At 43.2% G+C, this 17,374-nt stretch overlaps 3 protein-coding genes and 1 pseudogene across 4 annotated transcripts; 1 reads left to right on the top strand and 3 right to left on the bottom strand.

Annotated features, from left to right (window-relative positions):
- Window positions 1-178: 178 nt before the first annotated feature.
- LOC146661820 (uncharacterized) lies at window positions 179-3,804 on the bottom strand (annotated as a pseudogene). The gene is made up of 2 exons (XR_014913211.1): window positions 2,499-3,804; window positions 179-2,405 (listed from the first exon to the last, which is right to left on the bottom strand). The product of XR_014913211.1 is annotated as an uncharacterized LOC146661820 (transcript).
- Window positions 3,774-5,166, bottom strand: LOC146661821 (TOG array regulator of axonemal microtubules protein 1-like). Its single transcript, XM_085418297.1, has 3 exons — window positions 4,842-5,166; window positions 4,591-4,746; window positions 3,774-4,493 (listed from the first exon to the last, which is right to left on the bottom strand). Exons 1-3 carry the CDS (start codon window positions 5,000-5,002, stop codon window positions 4,352-4,354), a joined length of 459 nt encoding a protein of 152 aa, XP_085274423.1. The 5' UTR covers window positions 5,003-5,166; the 3' UTR covers window positions 3,774-4,351.
- On the bottom strand, window positions 5,036-9,240 carry LOC146661822 (uncharacterized). The gene is made up of 11 exons (XM_085417868.1): window positions 9,166-9,240; window positions 8,627-9,104; window positions 8,164-8,403; window positions 7,883-8,006; window positions 7,661-7,766; window positions 7,323-7,561; window positions 7,072-7,227; window positions 6,683-6,974; window positions 6,156-6,474; window positions 5,180-5,919; window positions 5,036-5,080 (listed from the first exon to the last, which is right to left on the bottom strand). Exons 1-8 carry the CDS (start codon window positions 9,238-9,240, stop codon window positions 6,833-6,835), a joined length of 1,560 nt encoding a protein of 519 aa, XP_085273994.1. The 3' UTR covers window positions 5,036-5,080; window positions 5,180-5,919; window positions 6,156-6,474; window positions 6,683-6,832.
- Window positions 9,241-11,966: 2,726 nt separating this feature from the next.
- LOC146661823 (leucine-rich repeat-containing protein 31-like) lies at window positions 11,967-13,899 on the top strand. The gene is made up of 4 exons (XM_085418312.1): window positions 11,967-12,100; window positions 12,417-12,581; window positions 12,712-12,867; window positions 13,141-13,899. Exons 1-4 carry the CDS (start codon window positions 12,046-12,048, stop codon window positions 13,596-13,598), a joined length of 834 nt encoding a protein of 277 aa, XP_085274438.1. The 5' UTR covers window positions 11,967-12,045; the 3' UTR covers window positions 13,599-13,899.
- The last annotated feature ends 3,475 nt before the right edge of the window (window positions 13,900-17,374 follow it).

Raw genomic sequence — 17,374 nt, forward strand, 5'->3', positions numbered from 1 at the left:
GACCATTGTTAATCATTCAGAACACTGTGTAAAAATAACAAAAAACAAAAAGTGAATGCAAAAGTGCATAAATATTTATTTTACGTGTTTGATGTGTGTGGCAGGGCGTGGTCTGCAGTGCCGCTGCAGGGGAGGTGGACCCACGGGCGTAAAGTCTGTGCTCTCTCGGCTGGTTTTTTTTTGGTGTGTGTTGGGCTGTGAGTTGAAAAGCTACAGCCGGCTGTGTGGGTACACCAACCATGTGTGAAAAGTGGTCCATACCGTAATGCTTCAAAGCGTGTTCATGCAAACATTGTTGGGTCTGCCGTGGTACAATGGGACTTCTGCTCATGAACCTCTGTGCACAGCGTCTGCAAATCGGGGCTGTACGAAGTCACCTCATCTTTACACAAAACTGTAAGCTGTCATCTGTGAGGCGCGAGCGGTGTTTGTTTTTACCATAGTTCATGGTGGAGAATGGCTGCTCTGCTGAGTTTTGCTCTCTGTAGCCGTATGAATGGCAAACTACACTGATTAGCAGCAGCATAGGCAGACTTAAAAATTTTTCTGAAATTTTCGCTTTCTAGTATTTATTTAATATTTCTTTATGTTATAAAAATGACTTTGAATCCTGATAAAAATTCAAAATCATGGGTTAAAAATGAAAACAAGAGAACTAAGAATGTATTAATATTTGTTGACAGAAAAACAGAAACTGTATATGTGCAACCAAAGTGCCGTTTTAATTCAGATGAAAAAAAAGGGATTTATTCATTCATTGTCCATTCAGGATCTTAAAAATGTGATAATAATAATGAAATAATACAAATAATGTAATAATAAGAATGATGTAATAATAATTAATGTAAATCTAAATAATATTGTCCTTCAGAGAAATAGTTTGTAGTCCTGAAGACGGAGAAGTTTACTCCCGCAGAGCGACTGGGACTGTCTGTGGTCATGATGGTTGAACCTCCAACGACTTTCCCAGCTTAGCCTCAGAGTGCTGCTGCTACTGTAGCAGCCACTCTTCTCCTCTGTACTCGTCAGGACTTGCATTGTCACATCTGGGGAACCCAGGCCCTGCTGGAGAGGAGAGCCTAGTCTGGATGCTGACCTGCTGCCTGTAATTATTAGCCTTTTTCAGGCTCTTGTTACGTTCTGGTCCCGGCAAGTAAATAAACGTAACAAATAGTTTGCCCCACTCACTTCCCACCCACGCACAAACCCCAACAACGACACCTTTTTCAAGTATTTAAGCAGCCATTTATTTTCATCGGCAGTGAGCAATGCCAAAACAATAAACAAAACTCCCTATAAAACAATCCCTACTCTTCCCTACACCAAAATAAAAAGAAGCCAAAACAAAAGACAAGTCACTTAACTAACTATCTAACGAAAAACAGGAGAAAACTTGTTCAACAAAAGAAAACGGCTTCTCACGGCTACTAGGCTGCGACAATGAAAGTTATACAGCAAAGGAACAAAAAGTGACCGCCACTTGTTAACTTATTTACAATTATTTACATGGCAAGGCTAGAGGTACACGTGAATACTCCAGCCTGCACTACAATGACACAACACACAACTCCCTGCTCATGGCAAAAAAAAACACACGCGGTTCTCAATGGATGAGGGGATGGCACGGCGGGTGCCCCTTGGAGACCATCTGGGCGGGCTACCGGAAGACGGAAAACTGTGAGCAGGAACCGAAAACACCACTTTGTGTGTCAACACAAACTCATCAGCCCGTATAGCAGCAGCGGCGAGAGTCGTAACCTTCTGTTCATTTAAGTAGGTTACCACAGTGTCTGGTAGTTGGTTTTTAAACTCTTCCAACGTCACCAACTCACCCAGGTCATTCAAGGTTTTTACTGCTGTAGCATGACACCACTTATCAAACAGAGTTTTCTTTTCTCTGGCAAACTCCACATAGGTCTGGTTGGCGGATTTTTTCCCATTCCTAAATCTCTGCCTGTAAGCCTCTGGCACAAGCTCGTAAGCACGCAGGACAGCAGCCTTCACCATATCATAGTCAAAACTGTCCTCCAGAGAAAGAGCGGTGCACACCTCTTGAGCTTTCCCCACCAATCTACATTGGAGTAGAAGAGACCACACATCTTTTGGCCAGTGCAGCGCACCTGCGATACGCTCAAACACTGTGAAATACGAATCCACCTCAGTTTCCCGAAACGCCGGCACCATTTTGATGTGTTTACTCGCATCAAAGCCACCACCTGGCATCAAGGCCGGTGGCTGCGGAGATGGCGACTGCGGGGATAATGACTCCGGGGAGGGTGCCTGCGGGGATGGTGACTGGATGGTGAGCCCTGATCCTCAAGTGCATAGCTTCCACCTCCAACTGCTGTTTCTTTAGCTCCACCTCCTTAATGCTCAGCGTTACCCGCAGCTCCTCCGCAGAAGGGCTAGGTGGAGAAGGGAGATTTTTCAGTGGGGCAAAAACACCAGCAACAGACACACACACAGCCTGCACTACAATGACACAACACACAACTGACCGAGTCAACGGGGTTCCAAAAAGCACTCCCAGGTGACTGTCATCCGGACGTTAAGTACTGGAGGTGGTCCATCAATTATCCAGTCCGAAGATATGTAGAGACTCCACCCAGATACCTAGCAGCCACGCCCAGGTGTCCACCTCCTAGGAGAGAAAAAAGGGAAAATACCGCCAGCCATCCTCCGGTGGGAGGCACAACACCAACAAACACATCACTGGGTCATAACAGTTTCCCCCACCCAAAAAAAATCAAACATCCAACCCCACACAAAGATGTTTGATTTACGACCTAGAGAGGGCATCAGCCATAACATTCTCTAAGCTCTTATATATCGGATCTCAATGTTGAAATCCTGTAGGAGTAAGGACCAACGCATGAGGCGCTGGTTGCTGTTTTAGAAATTTTCTAGAAAAGAAACAGACTGGGTGGTCAATGCCATTTTCATCCTCCTGCACGAGCACTGCACCCGCCCCCAAAACACTGGCGTCCACCTCTGAATCCTTGGCCCCTCAGGAACCGCCCAGGGACACCAAAAGTCTCCAGATTGCGCTTTCGCTCCTCTGCCCACGTCAGTCTGAGCCCATTATCAGATGAGATGTTGTCAAAGAAAGACTTTGCTTTGTCATAGTAGCACTTTGGACCAAAATGATCCTCCCCCGAACTCAGCTGCAACCCCACCTTTTCTCTTCCCTCAGAATTCCCATCTTTTAGATTCAGCCCCTCCTGTAACTTCTTCTCAAGCGCCTCCTTAATGAATTGCGCGTTGGAGGAATCAAAATCAAAGTCTGTGTCAAATTTAAGGGGTGGGAGATGGAGCATTAGCCACCATCAGCTGGCCTCTTCTGCGGTTCCTGTGCTGTCGAGGTCCTTGTCTTTTTCTAGCAGGTGGCCTGGTTTCAGCATTTTGCTGCTGACTGTCCTGAAAAGTGACTCTACTTGGGTCTGATTGCATGGTGGCTTCAGTGACCCTTGTGGTTTGAATATTTGTTCTTCTCGTCCCCTTGGGCTGCCTCCTATTCTGCTGCTGCTGTTGCTGGGATCCACTCGCACCTCTCCTCTGCCTAAATGTCTTTACACTGACGGTTTGAACAGCCTTTGATGTGGCACGATCGAAACCACTGTTATCTGTAAGTGGTATATCAACTACTTCTGGCGACGGAAAAACTGTGCCGCCAGCTAGATCGTTTCCCAAGATGATGTCAATACCTGCAACCGGTAACTGGGGTCGCACCCCAAGCTTAACCTCACCAGACAAAAACTGAGATGAAAGCTGCACCAAGTGTAAAGGAACCCGTATTACACACATCCTAACTCCCCAGGCTAACACATCCGCCCCACAACAGGATTGAGCTGAAAACGGTAAGACCCCCTCACGAATGAGCGACTGTTTCGCACCAGTGTCTCGCAAAATACTGACAGGAGTCCGCCGATCTTCTCCTATCAAGGAAACAAAGCCGTTTGACACAAACGGCTTAAACTCCTTATCTACTTTATCATTTTCGGGTGCCATCACCTCCCCCCAGGTAGGAGAGTTTGTCTGTAGAAGGATTATTGGGGAAGGAGATGTACCCTCCCTGGTCATTTCTTTTCTCTTCAGAGCAGGGCAAACCGCAATAAGGTGTAAGGCAGAAACACCAGCAACAGCCCCCAGCTCAACCTCCCCCGCAGGACCCGGCTCACCAAACAACCCCTTGTCCGTCAACTGGACACACAGGAACTCCCTAAGCTCTTTCTTCTTCGCAGGACGCCTGTCTTTTTCAGGCTCTTCTCCACAGGACGCCTGTCTTTTTCAGGCTCTTCTCCACAGGACGCCTGTCTTTTTCAGGCTCTTCTCCACAAGACGCCTGTCTTTTTCAGGCTCTTCTCCACAGGACGCCTGTCTTTTTCAGGCTCTTCTCCACAGGACGCCTGTCTTTTTCAGGGACAATCTTCACCCACAAATTCATAAAGTCCTTGTGAAGGGTCAGTTTCTCAATGATTGTTCGCCCATGGTACCTGTGGAAGATTACAGTTGTCATTAATTTTCATTAATTGTGTAAACTCACAGAAAATAAAACATTGATGCACTTCAAACCCATTTAAAAGTACCCACCTGGCTTCAGGTGCAGCATCCCCTGCCATTCTAGAGGCAGCAATTAGAAATCTTTCAGTGAAGGTTCCTGTTTTCAGGGTGACGGCTGCTCCAAGTTTGTCAGCCAGCTGGTGCAGGTGTTGAGCCGTGCTATTCCTCACTGCAACACAGCGATGGCTGAGCAAGGACAATATTAGACACACAACTCAGTGAACATGATCTCTCTTTCATGTCTTCTAATAAAATCACTACAGCTTCTTCTCTCCTCTTACGTCAGTCCTGTGTTAAACAGAGCGCTCAGAATCCGTCCATGGCTGCAATTTTCCACCATGGCATCAAGCGCCAGATTGACCTCCTGATGAAGAAAGTTGTTGTTGGTCATTGCAAGCTTCAGCAATAGAGCTCGGCCTGTTGTTTCAACTTCTGGGTCCATTGTTCTCTGGAGCTGAATGTAGAGCTCATTGATGGCATGTATGGCCTCAAAGGCTATTGCTGAGCGTTGGTTTTTCACCTAAAATGTGAGTGAAAATCATCAGTTGAGGCTGTAGTATGCACTTGAAGGGAAACTAGCTGCATGAAACGCATATAAGAAACATAAAGTGTGCAATACCTCCTCAATGAGGACCAGACACACTTCATGTAGTTTAGTCTTCAGGATGTCCGAGTGGTGCTTTGCCAGAGACTGAATAGTTTTCTACTGTCTTTTCTTAATCCTGTATTTACACAACACAACATTGAACACGACTTCAGGAACACCACAAATAACACAGCCACATTATGCAGCACTGTTTCTGTGCAGTATTTAATGTCTCCTTACTACGTTTCTTACCAGTCGTCTGAAGACAGCAGACTAAAGCTGTGGGACAGGCTCTCTACAGGTGTGGCTACAGGCGGGAGTTTGACCCTGCTCTCTCTTGGATTATTCTGACTGCACTGACTGTCTGCTTTCTTGTCTGATAATCAACGAGGTTAGTAAAAAGAAACTGTCATTTCTTCTAATTCGAAGCATGATGCAGTGATTAATTGTTCATTAAAATCTTTTTAAAAAATCTCTTAATTTAAAGTTTGATTATTCAGCATCTTCTACAGTTACTGAGGAAAACCACTTACCGTCTATAGGGACGACTTTTGCACGGCGCAGCAGCGTCCCAGGCCGAGGTCCTCGTTTTTGCGGTATGGGAACTGTTGGAGGTTTTGGAGTCAAAGGCTTTACTGCAGTAAATGTTTTGGTTGGTACTGTGTGTCCAGGTGAGGTTACAATCCCATCCTGGAAATGCTGCAGTTTTTCCAAAATAGGCCCAAATTTGTCTTTTGCTGTCAAGACTCTTATTCCACGAATGACCTTCGTGTCTGTTTAGACAAAAAAATAACTAAATAACTACAAATTGACATCTTACAAAAACAACAATAAACATTTTTCTTCCTGATTTTTTTTTTTCTTCAAAAAAGCATATAAAATGAATGGACAGCAAGAATGTGTAATTTAGCATTAAAATAGATAATCTACAGTGTCAAATTTTAAAATCTAAACTAACTGATTAACAGCAGGTGTAACCACTAAAGAAAAGCATCACCTTTGAACCGACCTGCTCCTGAATGTTTAGCAGAGAAAACAGGCAATTGCGATGGACAAGCTGCTCGAGGAGGTGGAGGAACTGGAGTGAGCGGTGTCATCTCAACAGGACTAACAATGAAAGGAATGGCCCTCAGATCACTTGGTGTGTGTGTGTCTGCAGAGCTGAGGCTACTCAGACTTCTTTCAGGGTCCTCCTGATTCCAAAAGGGGTCATCCAAACAGTTCCAGCTTCCCTGGACTATCTCTGGAGAGCCTGCGCATTGCTCAGGTAAAGGTGGGAGTTGCACAGCATAATCTCTGGGTCTCTGTGCGATATGCAATGTGTCTGCCTGTTGAAAGAACACATTTGTCTTACTGCTCTGAGCTTTGTGAAAGTCCAGGATCCTGGACTCTGTGGTGAAGCGCTGACAGTTGCTCTGTCTACAGTGACTTACACAAAAATTACACTGTGCAAAGCAGCAAAATATAACACATCTCTCAGAAACATTTACATTTGATCAGCAGAGAAGTCAAGAATGAGTATGTTTAGTTACTTACATCTCCACCTGTGCGTCCCCTTGTCCGTCAACTGGACACACAGGAACTCCCTAAGCTCTTTCTTCTTCGCAGGACGCCTGTCTTTTTCAGGCTCTTCTCCACAGGACGCCTGTCTTTTTCAGGCTCTTCTCCACAGGACGCCTGTCTTTTTCAGGCTCTTCTCCACAGGACGCCTGTCTTTTTCAGGCTCTTCTCCACAGGACGCCTGTCTTTTTCAGGGACAATCTTCACCCACAAATTCATAAAGTCCTTGTGAAGGGTCAGTTTCTCAATGATTGTTCGCCCATGGTACCTGTGGAAGATTACAGTTGTCATTAATTTTCATTAATTGTGTAAACTCACAGAAAATAAAACATTGATGCACTTCAAACCCATTTAAAAGTACCCACCTGGCTTCAGGTGCAGCATCCCCTGCCATTCTAGAGGCAGCAATTAGAAATCTTTCAGTGAAGGTTCCTGTTTTCAGGGTGACGGCTGCTCCAAGTTTGTCAGCCAGCTGGTGCAGGTGTTGAGCCGTGCTATTCCTCACTGCAACACAGCGATGGCTGAGCAAGGACAATATTAGACACACAACTCAGTGAACATGATCTCTCTTTCATGTCTTCTAATAAAATCACTACAGCTTCTTCTCTCCTCTTACGTCAGTCCTGTGTTAAACAGAGCGCTCAGAATCCGTCCATGGCTGCAATTTTCCACCATGGCATCAAGCGCCAGATTGACCTCCTGATGTAGAAAGTTGTTGTTGGTCATTGCAAGCTTCAGCAATAGAGCTCGGCCTGTTGTTTCAACTTCTGGGTCCATTGTTCTCTGGAGCTGAATGTAGAGCTCATTGATGGCATGTATGGCCTCAAAGGCTATTGCTGAGCGTTGGTTTTTCACCTAAAATGTGAGTGAAAATCATCAGTTGAGGCTGTAGTATGCACTTGAAGGGAAACTAGCTGCATGAAACGCATATAAGAAACATAAAGTGTGCAATACCTCCTCAATGAGGACCAGACACACTTCATGTAGTTTAGTCTTCAGGATGTCCGAGTGGTGCTTTGCCAGAGACTGAATAGTTTGTAAGCCCTGTCTTTTCTTAATCCTGTATTTACACAACACAACATTGAACACGACTTCAGGAACACCACAAATAACACAGCCACATTATGCAGCACTGTTTCTGTGCAGTATTTAATGTCTCCTTACTACGTTTCTTACCAGTCGTCTGAAGACAGCAGACTAAAGCTGTGGGACAGGCTCTCTACAGGTGTAGCTACAGGCGGGAGTTTGACCCTGCTCTCTCTTGGATTATTCTGACTGCACTGACTGTCTGCTTTCTTGTCTGATAATCAACGAGGTTAGTAAAAAGAAACTGTCATTTCTTCTAATTCGAAGCATGATGCAGTGATTAATTGTTCATTAAAATCTTTTTAAAAAATCTCTTAATTTAAAGTTTGATTATTCAGCATCTTCTACAGTTACTGAGGAAAACCACTTACCGTCTATAGGGACGACTTTTGCACGGCGCAGCAGCGTCCCAGGCCGAGGTCCTCGTTTTTGCGGTATGGGAACTGTTGGAGGTTTTGGAGTCAAAGGCTTTACTGCAGTAAATGTTTTGGTTGGTACTGTGTGTCCAGGTGAGGTTACAATCCCATCCTGGAAATGCTGCAGTTTTTCCAAAATAGGCCCAAATTTGTCTTTTGCTGTCAAGACTCTTATTCCACGAATGACCTTCGTGTCTGTTTAGACAAAAAAATAACTAAATAACTACAAATTGACATCTTACAAAAACAACAATAAACATTTTTCTTCCTGATTTTTTTTTTCTTCAAAAAAGCATATAAAATGAATGGACAGCAAGAATGTGTAATTTAGCATTAAAATAGATAATCTACAGTGTCAAATTTTAAAATCTAAACTAACTGATTAACAGCAGGTGTAACCACTAAAGAAAAGCATCACCTTTGAACCGACCTGCTCCTGAATGTTTAGCAGAGAAAACAGGCAATTGCGATGGACAAGCTGCTCGAGGAGGTGGAGGAACTGGAGTGAGCGGTGTCATCTCAACAGGACTAACAATGAAAGGAATGGTCCTCAGATCACTTGGTGTGTGTGTGTCTGCAGAGCTGAGGCTACTCAGACTTCTTTCAGGGTCCTCCTGATTCCAAAAGGGGTCATCCAAACAGTTCCAGCTTCCCTGGACTATCTCTGGAGAGCCTGCGCATTGCTCAGGTAAAGGTGGGAGTTGCACAGCATAATCTCTGGGTCTCTGTGCGATATGCAATGTGTCTGCCTGTTGAAAGAACACATTTGTCTTACTGCTCTGAGCTTTGTGAAAGTCCAGGATCCTGGACTCTGTGGTGAAGCGCTGACAGTTGCTCTGTCTACAGTGACTTACACAAAAATTACACTGTGCAAAGCAGCAAAATATAACACATCTCTCAGAAACATTTACATTTGATCAGCAGAGAAGTCAAGAATGAGTATGTTTAGTTACTTACATCTCCACCTGTGCGCTTTCTCTGAATCAAATCTTCAAAGCGATGGAAAAAGTTATCTGATGTCTTTTCAGACATGCCTGAGATAAAAAGTGAACAAATTGTTTAGAAATAGAAAGTTAGTGAGTGCTGCTCAGTGTGTGAGTGGCAAGTTCTAACTGAGCTGCTCAGTAAATAACTGTTATGATGTGGAACTCACAGTGCATTTTTTGAAAATATTCATATATATACACTATTTTGTGTTTACAAAAATATCAGACATGTCTAAATCAAAGGCAGGTTATGATCTCTAATTATGATCTTTAATCAACAAATTTAAATAGACGTCCTAATCACAGCTTCTAAAACTAGACAACACTATACTGATAAATTCATATAAAACAGCAAAAAGGAGATAAAAGCACTGTCATAAATAGAGAAATAAGTACAGTAAATAAATAAATACAGTTTTTAAAAAATATAGAAAAAAAACATGTGTCATTTGTTACAACGACAACAAAATAGCAGCTTGGACAAAGCTGTTTCTTCAAGCTTCGCCTGCATTTAGGGTCTGCAAACCTCTGTCCCACAGGAAGAAGCTGAAATCCTCCAATAAGGGGTGGGAGTCATTTAAAGTAGAGTAACTCATCCTCTACAACTGCCTAGTATTCAAGGACTCTATGTTAAGATGCTCTAACATGGTACAGTACCTTCAGAAACGCCTCAAATTTCTTAGATACTGAAAATTAAATCTCTTCTCAGGAACCTTTTCTCCATTCAGTAGAAGTAGATCTAGTATTCATTTTAAAGTTCTAATGAAGACAGCAGACTAAAGCTGTGGGACAGGCTCTCTACAGGTGTAGCTACAGGCGGGAGTTTGACCCTGCTCTCTCTTGGATTATTCTGACTGCACTGACTGTCTGCTTTCTTGTCTGATAATCAACGAGGTTAGTAAAAAGAAACTGTCATTTCTTCTAATTCGAAGCATGATGCAGTGATTAATTGTTCATTAAAATCTTTTTAAAAAATCTCTTAATTTAAAGTTTGATTATTCAGCATCTTCTACAGTTACTGAGGAAAACCACTTACTGTCTATAGGGACGACTTTTGCACGGGGCAGCAGCGTCCCAGGCCGAGGTCCTCGTTTTTGCGGTATGGGAACTGTTGGAGGTTTTGGAGTCAAAATAGGCCCAAATTTGTCTTTTGCTGTCAAGACTCTTATTCCACGAATGAACTTCGTGTCTGTTTAGACAAAAAAATAACTAAATAACTACAAATTGACATCTTACAAAAACAACAATAAACATTTTTCTTCCTGATTTTTTTTTCTTCAAAAAAGCATATAAAATGAATGGACAGCAAGAATGTGTAATTTAGCATTAAAATAGATAATCTACAGTGTCAAATTTTAAAATCTAAACTAACTGATTAACAGCAGGTGTAACCACTAAAGAAAAGCATCACCTTTGAACCGCAATTGCGATGGACAAGCTGCTCGAGGAGGTGGAGGAACTGGAGTGAGCGGTGTCATCTCAACAGGACTAACAATGAAAGGAATGGCCCTCAGATCACTTGGTGTGTGTGTGTCTGCAGAGCTGAGGCTACTCAGACTTCTTTCAGGGTCCTCCTGATTCCAAAAGGGGTCATCCAAACAGTTCCAGCTTCTCTGGACTCTCTGTGGAGAGCCTGCGCATTGCTCAGGTAAAGGTGGGAGTTGCACAGCATAATCTCTGGGTCTCTGTGCGATATGCAATGTGTCTGCCTGTTGAAAGAACACATTTGTCTTACTGCTCTGAGCTTTGTGAAAGTCCAGGATCCTGGACTCTGTGGTGAAGCGCTGACAGTTGCTCTGTCTACAGTGACTTACACAAAAATTACACTGTGCAAAGCAGCAAAATATAACACATCTCTCAGAAACATTTACATTTGATCAGCAGAGAAGTCAAGAATGAGTATGTTTAGTTACTTACATCTCCACCTGTGCGCTTTCTCTGAATCAAATCTTCAAAGCGATGGAAAAAGTTATCTGATGTCTTTTCAGACATGCCTGAGATAAAAAGTGAACAAATTGTTTAGAAATAGAAAGTTAGTGAGTGCTGCTCAGTGTGTGAGTGGCAAGTTCTAACTGAGCTGCTCAGTAAATAACTGTTATGATGTGGAACTCACAGAGCATTTTTTGAAAATATTCATATATATACACTATTTTGTGTTTACATGGCAACGGGAGGAAACAACCCGGCAAAATAACACATGACAGCGAGATAAATTTATTGGATTGCCAGTCAGAGAAGTGTGATTCGTCACTCCAGTAAACACATCTCCACTGCTTTAGAGTCCAGTGTTGAGATGCTTAAATCACTCCATCTGACGCTTTGCATTGTGTTTGTCAGTGTAAGGCTGGGATGCAGCTGCTCAGCCATGGAAACCAATGAAGTTTGGACATCTGTAACAACAGCAGACTGCAGATATTGGTGACTTAAGTGCACTATGAGCCTTAGCATCAGCTGACTAGCTGTCATTTCCAATTACTTCCACTTTGTTATAATATCACTAACAGCTGACTATGGAATATTTAATAGCGAGGAAATTTCATGACTGGACTTGTTGCACTGGTGCATCCTATCACATTACCATGCTGGAATTCATTCAGTTCCTGAGAGCGACTCGTCCTTTCACACATGTTTGTAGAAGTAGTCTGCATGCCTAGGTGCTTGATTTAATACACCTGTGTCCATGGAAGTGATTGGAACACATTAATTGAATGATTTGGATGGGTTAGGGAATACTTTTGGCAACATAGTGTATGCCTGACCTTACAAACTCTATGATTATAACAGTCATTTTCACTGTTTTCAGAACACAAGTTATGGTTGGAGATATCATGACCGCCACCCCACCATACAGATGTTTTGGGAGGTATTTGATGAACTAACTGAAGAGCAGAGGAAAGATTTCCTTCGTAAGTACTTGCTGAAGCCTCCATTATGATATGTTACTGAAATCACACTGTATCATATAAAACATTAGATTTTTCTGCGCTTTACCAAGATACATTAGAGAGCAGCATTGTTCTGATTAATATACTGTAAAGCTGCTTGGACTGAGCCGCCTCACCTTTCACCTGGCTCACGTCACACACCTGGAGAGACTCGACCTCCACCTGTGTTGCCTCACGCGAGATGATCTAGAGGCTCTGAGTCAGTTGCTACCAATCTCACACGCCGGACACTAATCGCATGCTCGCTGCAGCAGTCATGTGACTCGTTGTTTTTCAGTCCAGGTGCTGCCCTCTCTCACTGCACTGACCGAGCTTGATGTGTCATCCAATAAGGAAGTGGGAGGTGTGGTCCACCTGCTGGTCTCCGCCCTCCCTGCGACACAAATGAGGAGGCTGCCATTCAACAGCTGCTACATGAGCAACGAGTCCTTCACTGCTCTGGGTAACACACACACACACACACACACACACACACTTGTTTATTTATAGAAGTTTTCCTTCAAGTCATTCTCCCTGAATACCTCTTCCACCCTCTAGCCTGAAATGGTGAAAACTTTGTGTTTATGCATCAGCCCTGGCGGTGTCCTATCTGCGCACGGTGGATATTTCCTGGTGTAAAGTGGTTGGCGGTCACTTGGCGCTCCTGCTGGATGCTCTGCAGCCATCAGTCGTCAGCGAGCTCTGTCTTTGCAGCTGCGAGCTCACCACTGATGACATGCAACATCTGGGTAACTAACACACAATGACATTATACTTTTTCTTTTTTGGTCTGTAGTGGATCATTAGGCTGCATAAATGTATATTAAGACAAGTAAAGCCTGAAGGAAATTGATATTTCTTTCATTTATTTCATGCTGCCAGCATCTGTAGCTGTCGTATAAAACAAAACAATGAAACTATTCGGTGTTATTTTTGTCTCCATCAGAAACATTGTGAACAAAACAGTAAAGTGAACAGGCATAAAGTGATCAGTTATCAATGGGTCCTCTTCCTCTGTGCAGCTGCCGTGTGCAGACGGGGCTGTCTCTCCTCACTCCGTGCACTGGATCTGTCCTACAACAGCTTGGTGGGAGACAACGGTTGGTGCAGTCTGTTTGCAGCAGGAGGTCTGGGCTCTCTGGAAGACGTGGATGTCAGTTTGCGACCTTCAACCTCTGCTCCGTGCTCAGCCTGGCTGCCCGCTCTGCTCCGAGCTCTGCCTCAAATTTCGGCGCTGGCTCGACTGGCCATGCAGAGGTGGACAGCTGACTGTCAGGAGAGAGAGCAGCTCAGGTACTGTCTGAAAAAGAGGAGCGTCCTGCTGGAAAGGGATCCAGATTTACAAGACACATCATCAGCATGTAAAGGGAACAGTCAGGAGAGCCTAGAAGAGAGTCAGCCTGAGGAGATTGGAGCGGACCGCACTGGAATTTACTGTCAAAGAGCGACCCACTTTGTTGCTTTATTATTATTTTTTTAAGTCTCTGTTACCACAAGAAGGTCAGTGTTGACGTCAGCTGCATCACGTCTGATGTAAACTGTGTCACACGTGATGGTTTCAGGGAATACTGGGAACTTACAGAGTTAAGCACAGCTGGTGTGGGTTATCATATTTGTCGTCTCTCACCTTGGCTGCAGGGTCTGGGTCTTTCCAATGCAGCAGTCCTAACACTTGAGACACACATGCCGAGAAGTGGGGATACCTGGAAATGGACAAAGGCTTTCAGCAGAGTTTTAAAGCAGCTATTCAGGAAAAGAGCTGTGAATTATCTGCATACCTTGTTAGGTAATCAGCTATTTTGGGGTTCTTTAACAAATCAACCAAAAGGTCGACTGAGTATTTTCTCGTCAGAGTACCTTCACCGTTCACGATGATGTTGAGCACAAGCTGGAGCGTTTGATGGATGTTCTTTGCATCAAAGAGCTACGAGGAAATCCCAGAGATTAGAGACAGGATATTATGTGAATCAGCATGAATGTTGTTTGTTGTTCAACAGATAAAAACAAGAAGAGAAAATAGAAACAAAGTAAAAAAGGAACAATTGTTTCTGCCGTTAAGAAAAAAAAATTGAGTCATGGCAGAGACCTGCAGAAGTCTTGAGTCTCATTTGATGACATTTTGTCAGATTGCCTTGTAATTTAAAAAAAACAAAACTGTTTTTTGAGCAAAAGTTCTCCAGGTTTTTTTGGAGTTCTTTCAAAGTTTTCTTATTTTTGGACGTTAGCTGCTTTTTCACTCTTTTTCAGTCCAGTCTGTGCATCTGAACATTTACAGAAAGATTTCTTTGTTTCGTCTTTAGACACTTTGTTAAACGCAGATCCCAGCAGAGTTCGCCTACCTTCTCTCCAACCTTCTCAGGTTTTGTGGATATTATACATGGTTATGCTGAGGATATGTTGGCTACTTTCCACTGGAAATGCCTTTTGGTTAAACTGTCAGCGAGGAATTTGCACTGTTACATTTTTATATAACTTTAATGCAAAAAAAACAGCTGCTTGTTTAAGTGAAAATACACTGATGGGGTTTTTTTCTATTCATGAACAGGAGTGTGATCAGTTTAATAAAAGAAAAAATAACCATAACCAAGATATGAGGGGAAATCTTGGACAAATACAAGCAGACTGGAGCAGCCAGCGTTCAAAACACCGACGTTCAAGGTAACAGAAGGTTCCCGAGCCACATCCACCCAGCTGGTTTCTGTGTTTCTTGTGTATTTGTGTACACTGTGACTTCATGGCTGTCTTGGGCTCCAGCTCTTGTTTTGGTGTCTCATTAATTTGATTTAATGTCCTGCTTAGTGATAACATCACTCTTGGCCTCCCTGCACTGGCTTCCAATTGAATTTAGGATTCATTTTCAAGTTCTTTTATTGGTTTTTAAATCTTTAAATGGTCTGGCACCTGCTGAAGCCCTATGTCCCCACTCGTTCGCTCCGGTCAGCTGAGCAGCTGTTGCTCTCAGTCCCCAAATCACGGCTGAAACTGAGAGGAGACCGAGCGTTCTCTATCGTGGCTCCTAAGCTTTGGAATAATCTTCCTCTTCACATTAGGCAATCGACATCAGTGCTGGTTTTTAAATCCAGATTGAAAAAGCATTTTTATTCACTGGCTTTTGACTCAGTGGTTGACTGACTTGTATTTTATTGTTTTTCGCTATGTTTATTATTGTATCGTATTTATTATTCTTATGGTATCTATTATGTTTCTATTGTTCAGCAGTTTGGTCAGCCTTGTGTGTTTTTAAAGTGCTATATAAATAAACAATGATGATGATGATGAACATAGTAACGTGTGTTGGGTTGCTCTGTCTTCAGACTCACTGTCAGACTGATTAGACAGTGAGTCTGAAGGTGAGAGTCCTCACTGCCCACGCCTGTCTTTGGGTCTGACCAACACCGTTTCCTGTGTGTCATTCCCCCCTCGCCTTCCCCCCATCCGTCCTGTCTGCACTGACCTCTCCAATAAAGACAAAAGGCCTCATTTTCTGAAACTCTTCCTATCCCATCACCTTGCGAAGAATCACTTCACCATGTTGATTAATAAGGACGGTGGGAATGGTTTGAAGTCTCGTCACAGAAAATGTGCCAAAGGCAAAGAATCTGAGCTTGAAATAAAATGAAATGAAAGATCAGCCCCACACAGGGGTTAAATTCAGATGGAAACTCTTATCACACAAAGAGAACAAGCGAATAAATATATCTGAGTGTGGCCCCTTGACTGTCACAGTGTAGCTGACATTTGATCTTATCATGTGTTAAAGCTATTTTAATTACTGAAGAGAACCAGTGTCAAACTCAGCCCAAGTATGGTTGTACGTTAATCCTTAAAGCAACAACGTTTTTAAAGTTGCAGCGTCATTTTTACACCACACCTAAAATCCCACTAATCGTCCGGGCTCTTCACCCTATGACCACACGCTGGGGTATCTAACACCACATGACCCAAATGGAAACTATGTCAGCTGAAAGAAACCCATCGAAATGTGCAACACTTAAAACTTTGCCTGATTGGAGCATGGCTTCAAATACAGCCCTGAAAACAGACAGGCGGTCGTTGGCATTTCGCCCTCGTTCCTGAGAGACTACATCGATGTATCAGTCAACAAATGAACTACTGTGGCGTCACAGCTGGGGCCTTCTCTGTGTCGTTTATAACACAGAGAAGGACCCAGCTGTGACGCTGAAGTGGTATCTTTAAATTAGCTGTAGGTGTGAATGCTTGTCTGTCTCTCTGTTAGCTTTGCAACAGACTGGTGATATTCAGAGTGCACCATATGTCTGGTATTATTTCCCTTCCAAATTAGTGCTTCCTCTTAGTTGCTGGTCTAAATTTGTTTCCTTTCATGTTCAGGCCGTGTTAGTGTTGTCTCTGTGTGTAGCAGGTTTTGTCTCCATGTTTGTTTCACTGTCTGCCTGTCTGTCTCTGTATTCTGTACTTCTGATAGACGTCTAATTTTGCCAGTCCCTCTTTTTGTGCGCCTTGTACCTTGTCACTCTCTGTGACCGCGTCTCACTTTGCCAGTTCCCATGTATTTAGTCAGTTAATGGTGGTCTGAGTAACCCTCACCACTTTGTTCTCCAGTGTCTTTGTTCCTGTTCATCCTACATATTTTCCCCCATTTGTTATTTATTTCTGCTGTTTGCTATTTATATTTTATTCCTGCACAGTTTGCTTGAAGCACTCATATTTTGTCTATTCTATTCATGTGGATCTTATCTTTCTATTTCCTTGCTTCCTTTTCTGTTTACTTTGCTTCTTGCCCGTGTTTCGTCCTTTTGCGGTGTCTGTGTTTTTTTAATCCTATGGTCTCTTTTAAGTTTGTTTGTCTCTTTACTTCTTCAAACTGAATTCAAAGTGGAGCAAATGCTATATAACATTCTCATAGTCTCATTCACACTAACGTTGGTTCTGTATCTTGTAACCAAAGGAAGCTTCAGCATGCAGACTGGAGCCAGCGATCAAAACACGTGCTTCCTATTTTATTTTGTTGGTTATGTTGAGTTTTGCTGTAACTGTCTCGTTACTCCTGATTTGTCCCTGCCGTCTCCTCTTCCCTAATGACCGTCCTGTGTGTTTATTGTTTAATCTTCTCCTTTCGTCACCCAGCTTCACTGGTCATGTTTCCTAGTGTTATCCCCCAGTATAGGTTTCTGAGTTTCTCAGTTCCCTGTCAGATATTTCATATCATTCTCTCCGTCCAAAATAAACAGGCTGCCTTTAGTTTATCCTTGCCAGCCTGTGAGTCTGCATTTGGGT

Source organism: Rhamphochromis longiceps, linkage group LG9 (assembly GCF_057381845.1).
Source record: "Rhamphochromis longiceps isolate RC_006_pf linkage group LG9, R_longiceps_female_GT1.1, whole genome shotgun sequence".
Classification (NCBI taxonomy): domain Eukaryota; kingdom Metazoa; phylum Chordata; class Actinopteri; order Cichliformes; family Cichlidae; genus Rhamphochromis; species Rhamphochromis longiceps.

Bases quoted from the DNA above. Each gene is read 5' to 3' on its own strand.
- LOC146661822 (XM_085417868.1), bottom strand. From the start codon at position 9,240: ATGTCTGAAAAGACATCAGATAACTTTTTCCATCGCTTTGAAGATTTG. The intron at 8,007-8,163 runs GTAAGTGGTTTT...GTTGATTATCAG, and splicing joins AAAAGTCGTCCCTATAGACG to ACAAGAAAGCAGACAGTCAG. The intron at 7,562-7,660 runs GTATTGCACACT...CTCACATTTTAG, and splicing joins GTCTGGTCCTCATTGAGGAG to GTGAAAAACCAACGCTCAGC.
- LOC146661823 (XM_085418312.1), top strand. From the start codon at position 12,046: ATGTTTTGGGAGGTATTTGATGAACTAACTGAAGAGCAGAGGAAAGAT. The intron at 12,582-12,711 runs GTAACACACACA...TTTATGCATCAG, and splicing joins CGAGTCCTTCACTGCTCTGG to CCCTGGCGGTGTCCTATCTG. The intron at 12,868-13,140 runs GTAACTAACACA...TCCTCTGTGCAG, and splicing joins TGATGACATGCAACATCTGG to CTGCCGTGTGCAGACGGGGC.
- LOC146661821 (XM_085418297.1), bottom strand. From the start codon at position 5,002: ATGGACCCAGAAGTTGAAACAACAGGCCGAGCTCTATTGCTGAAGCTT. The intron at 4,747-4,841 runs GTAAGAGGAGAG...GTCCTTGCTCAG, and splicing joins CTGTTTAACACAGGACTGAC to CCATCGCTGTGTTGCAGTGA. The intron at 4,494-4,590 runs GTGGGTACTTTT...AATCTTCCACAG, and splicing joins GATGCTGCACCTGAAGCCAG to GTACCATGGGCGAACAATCA.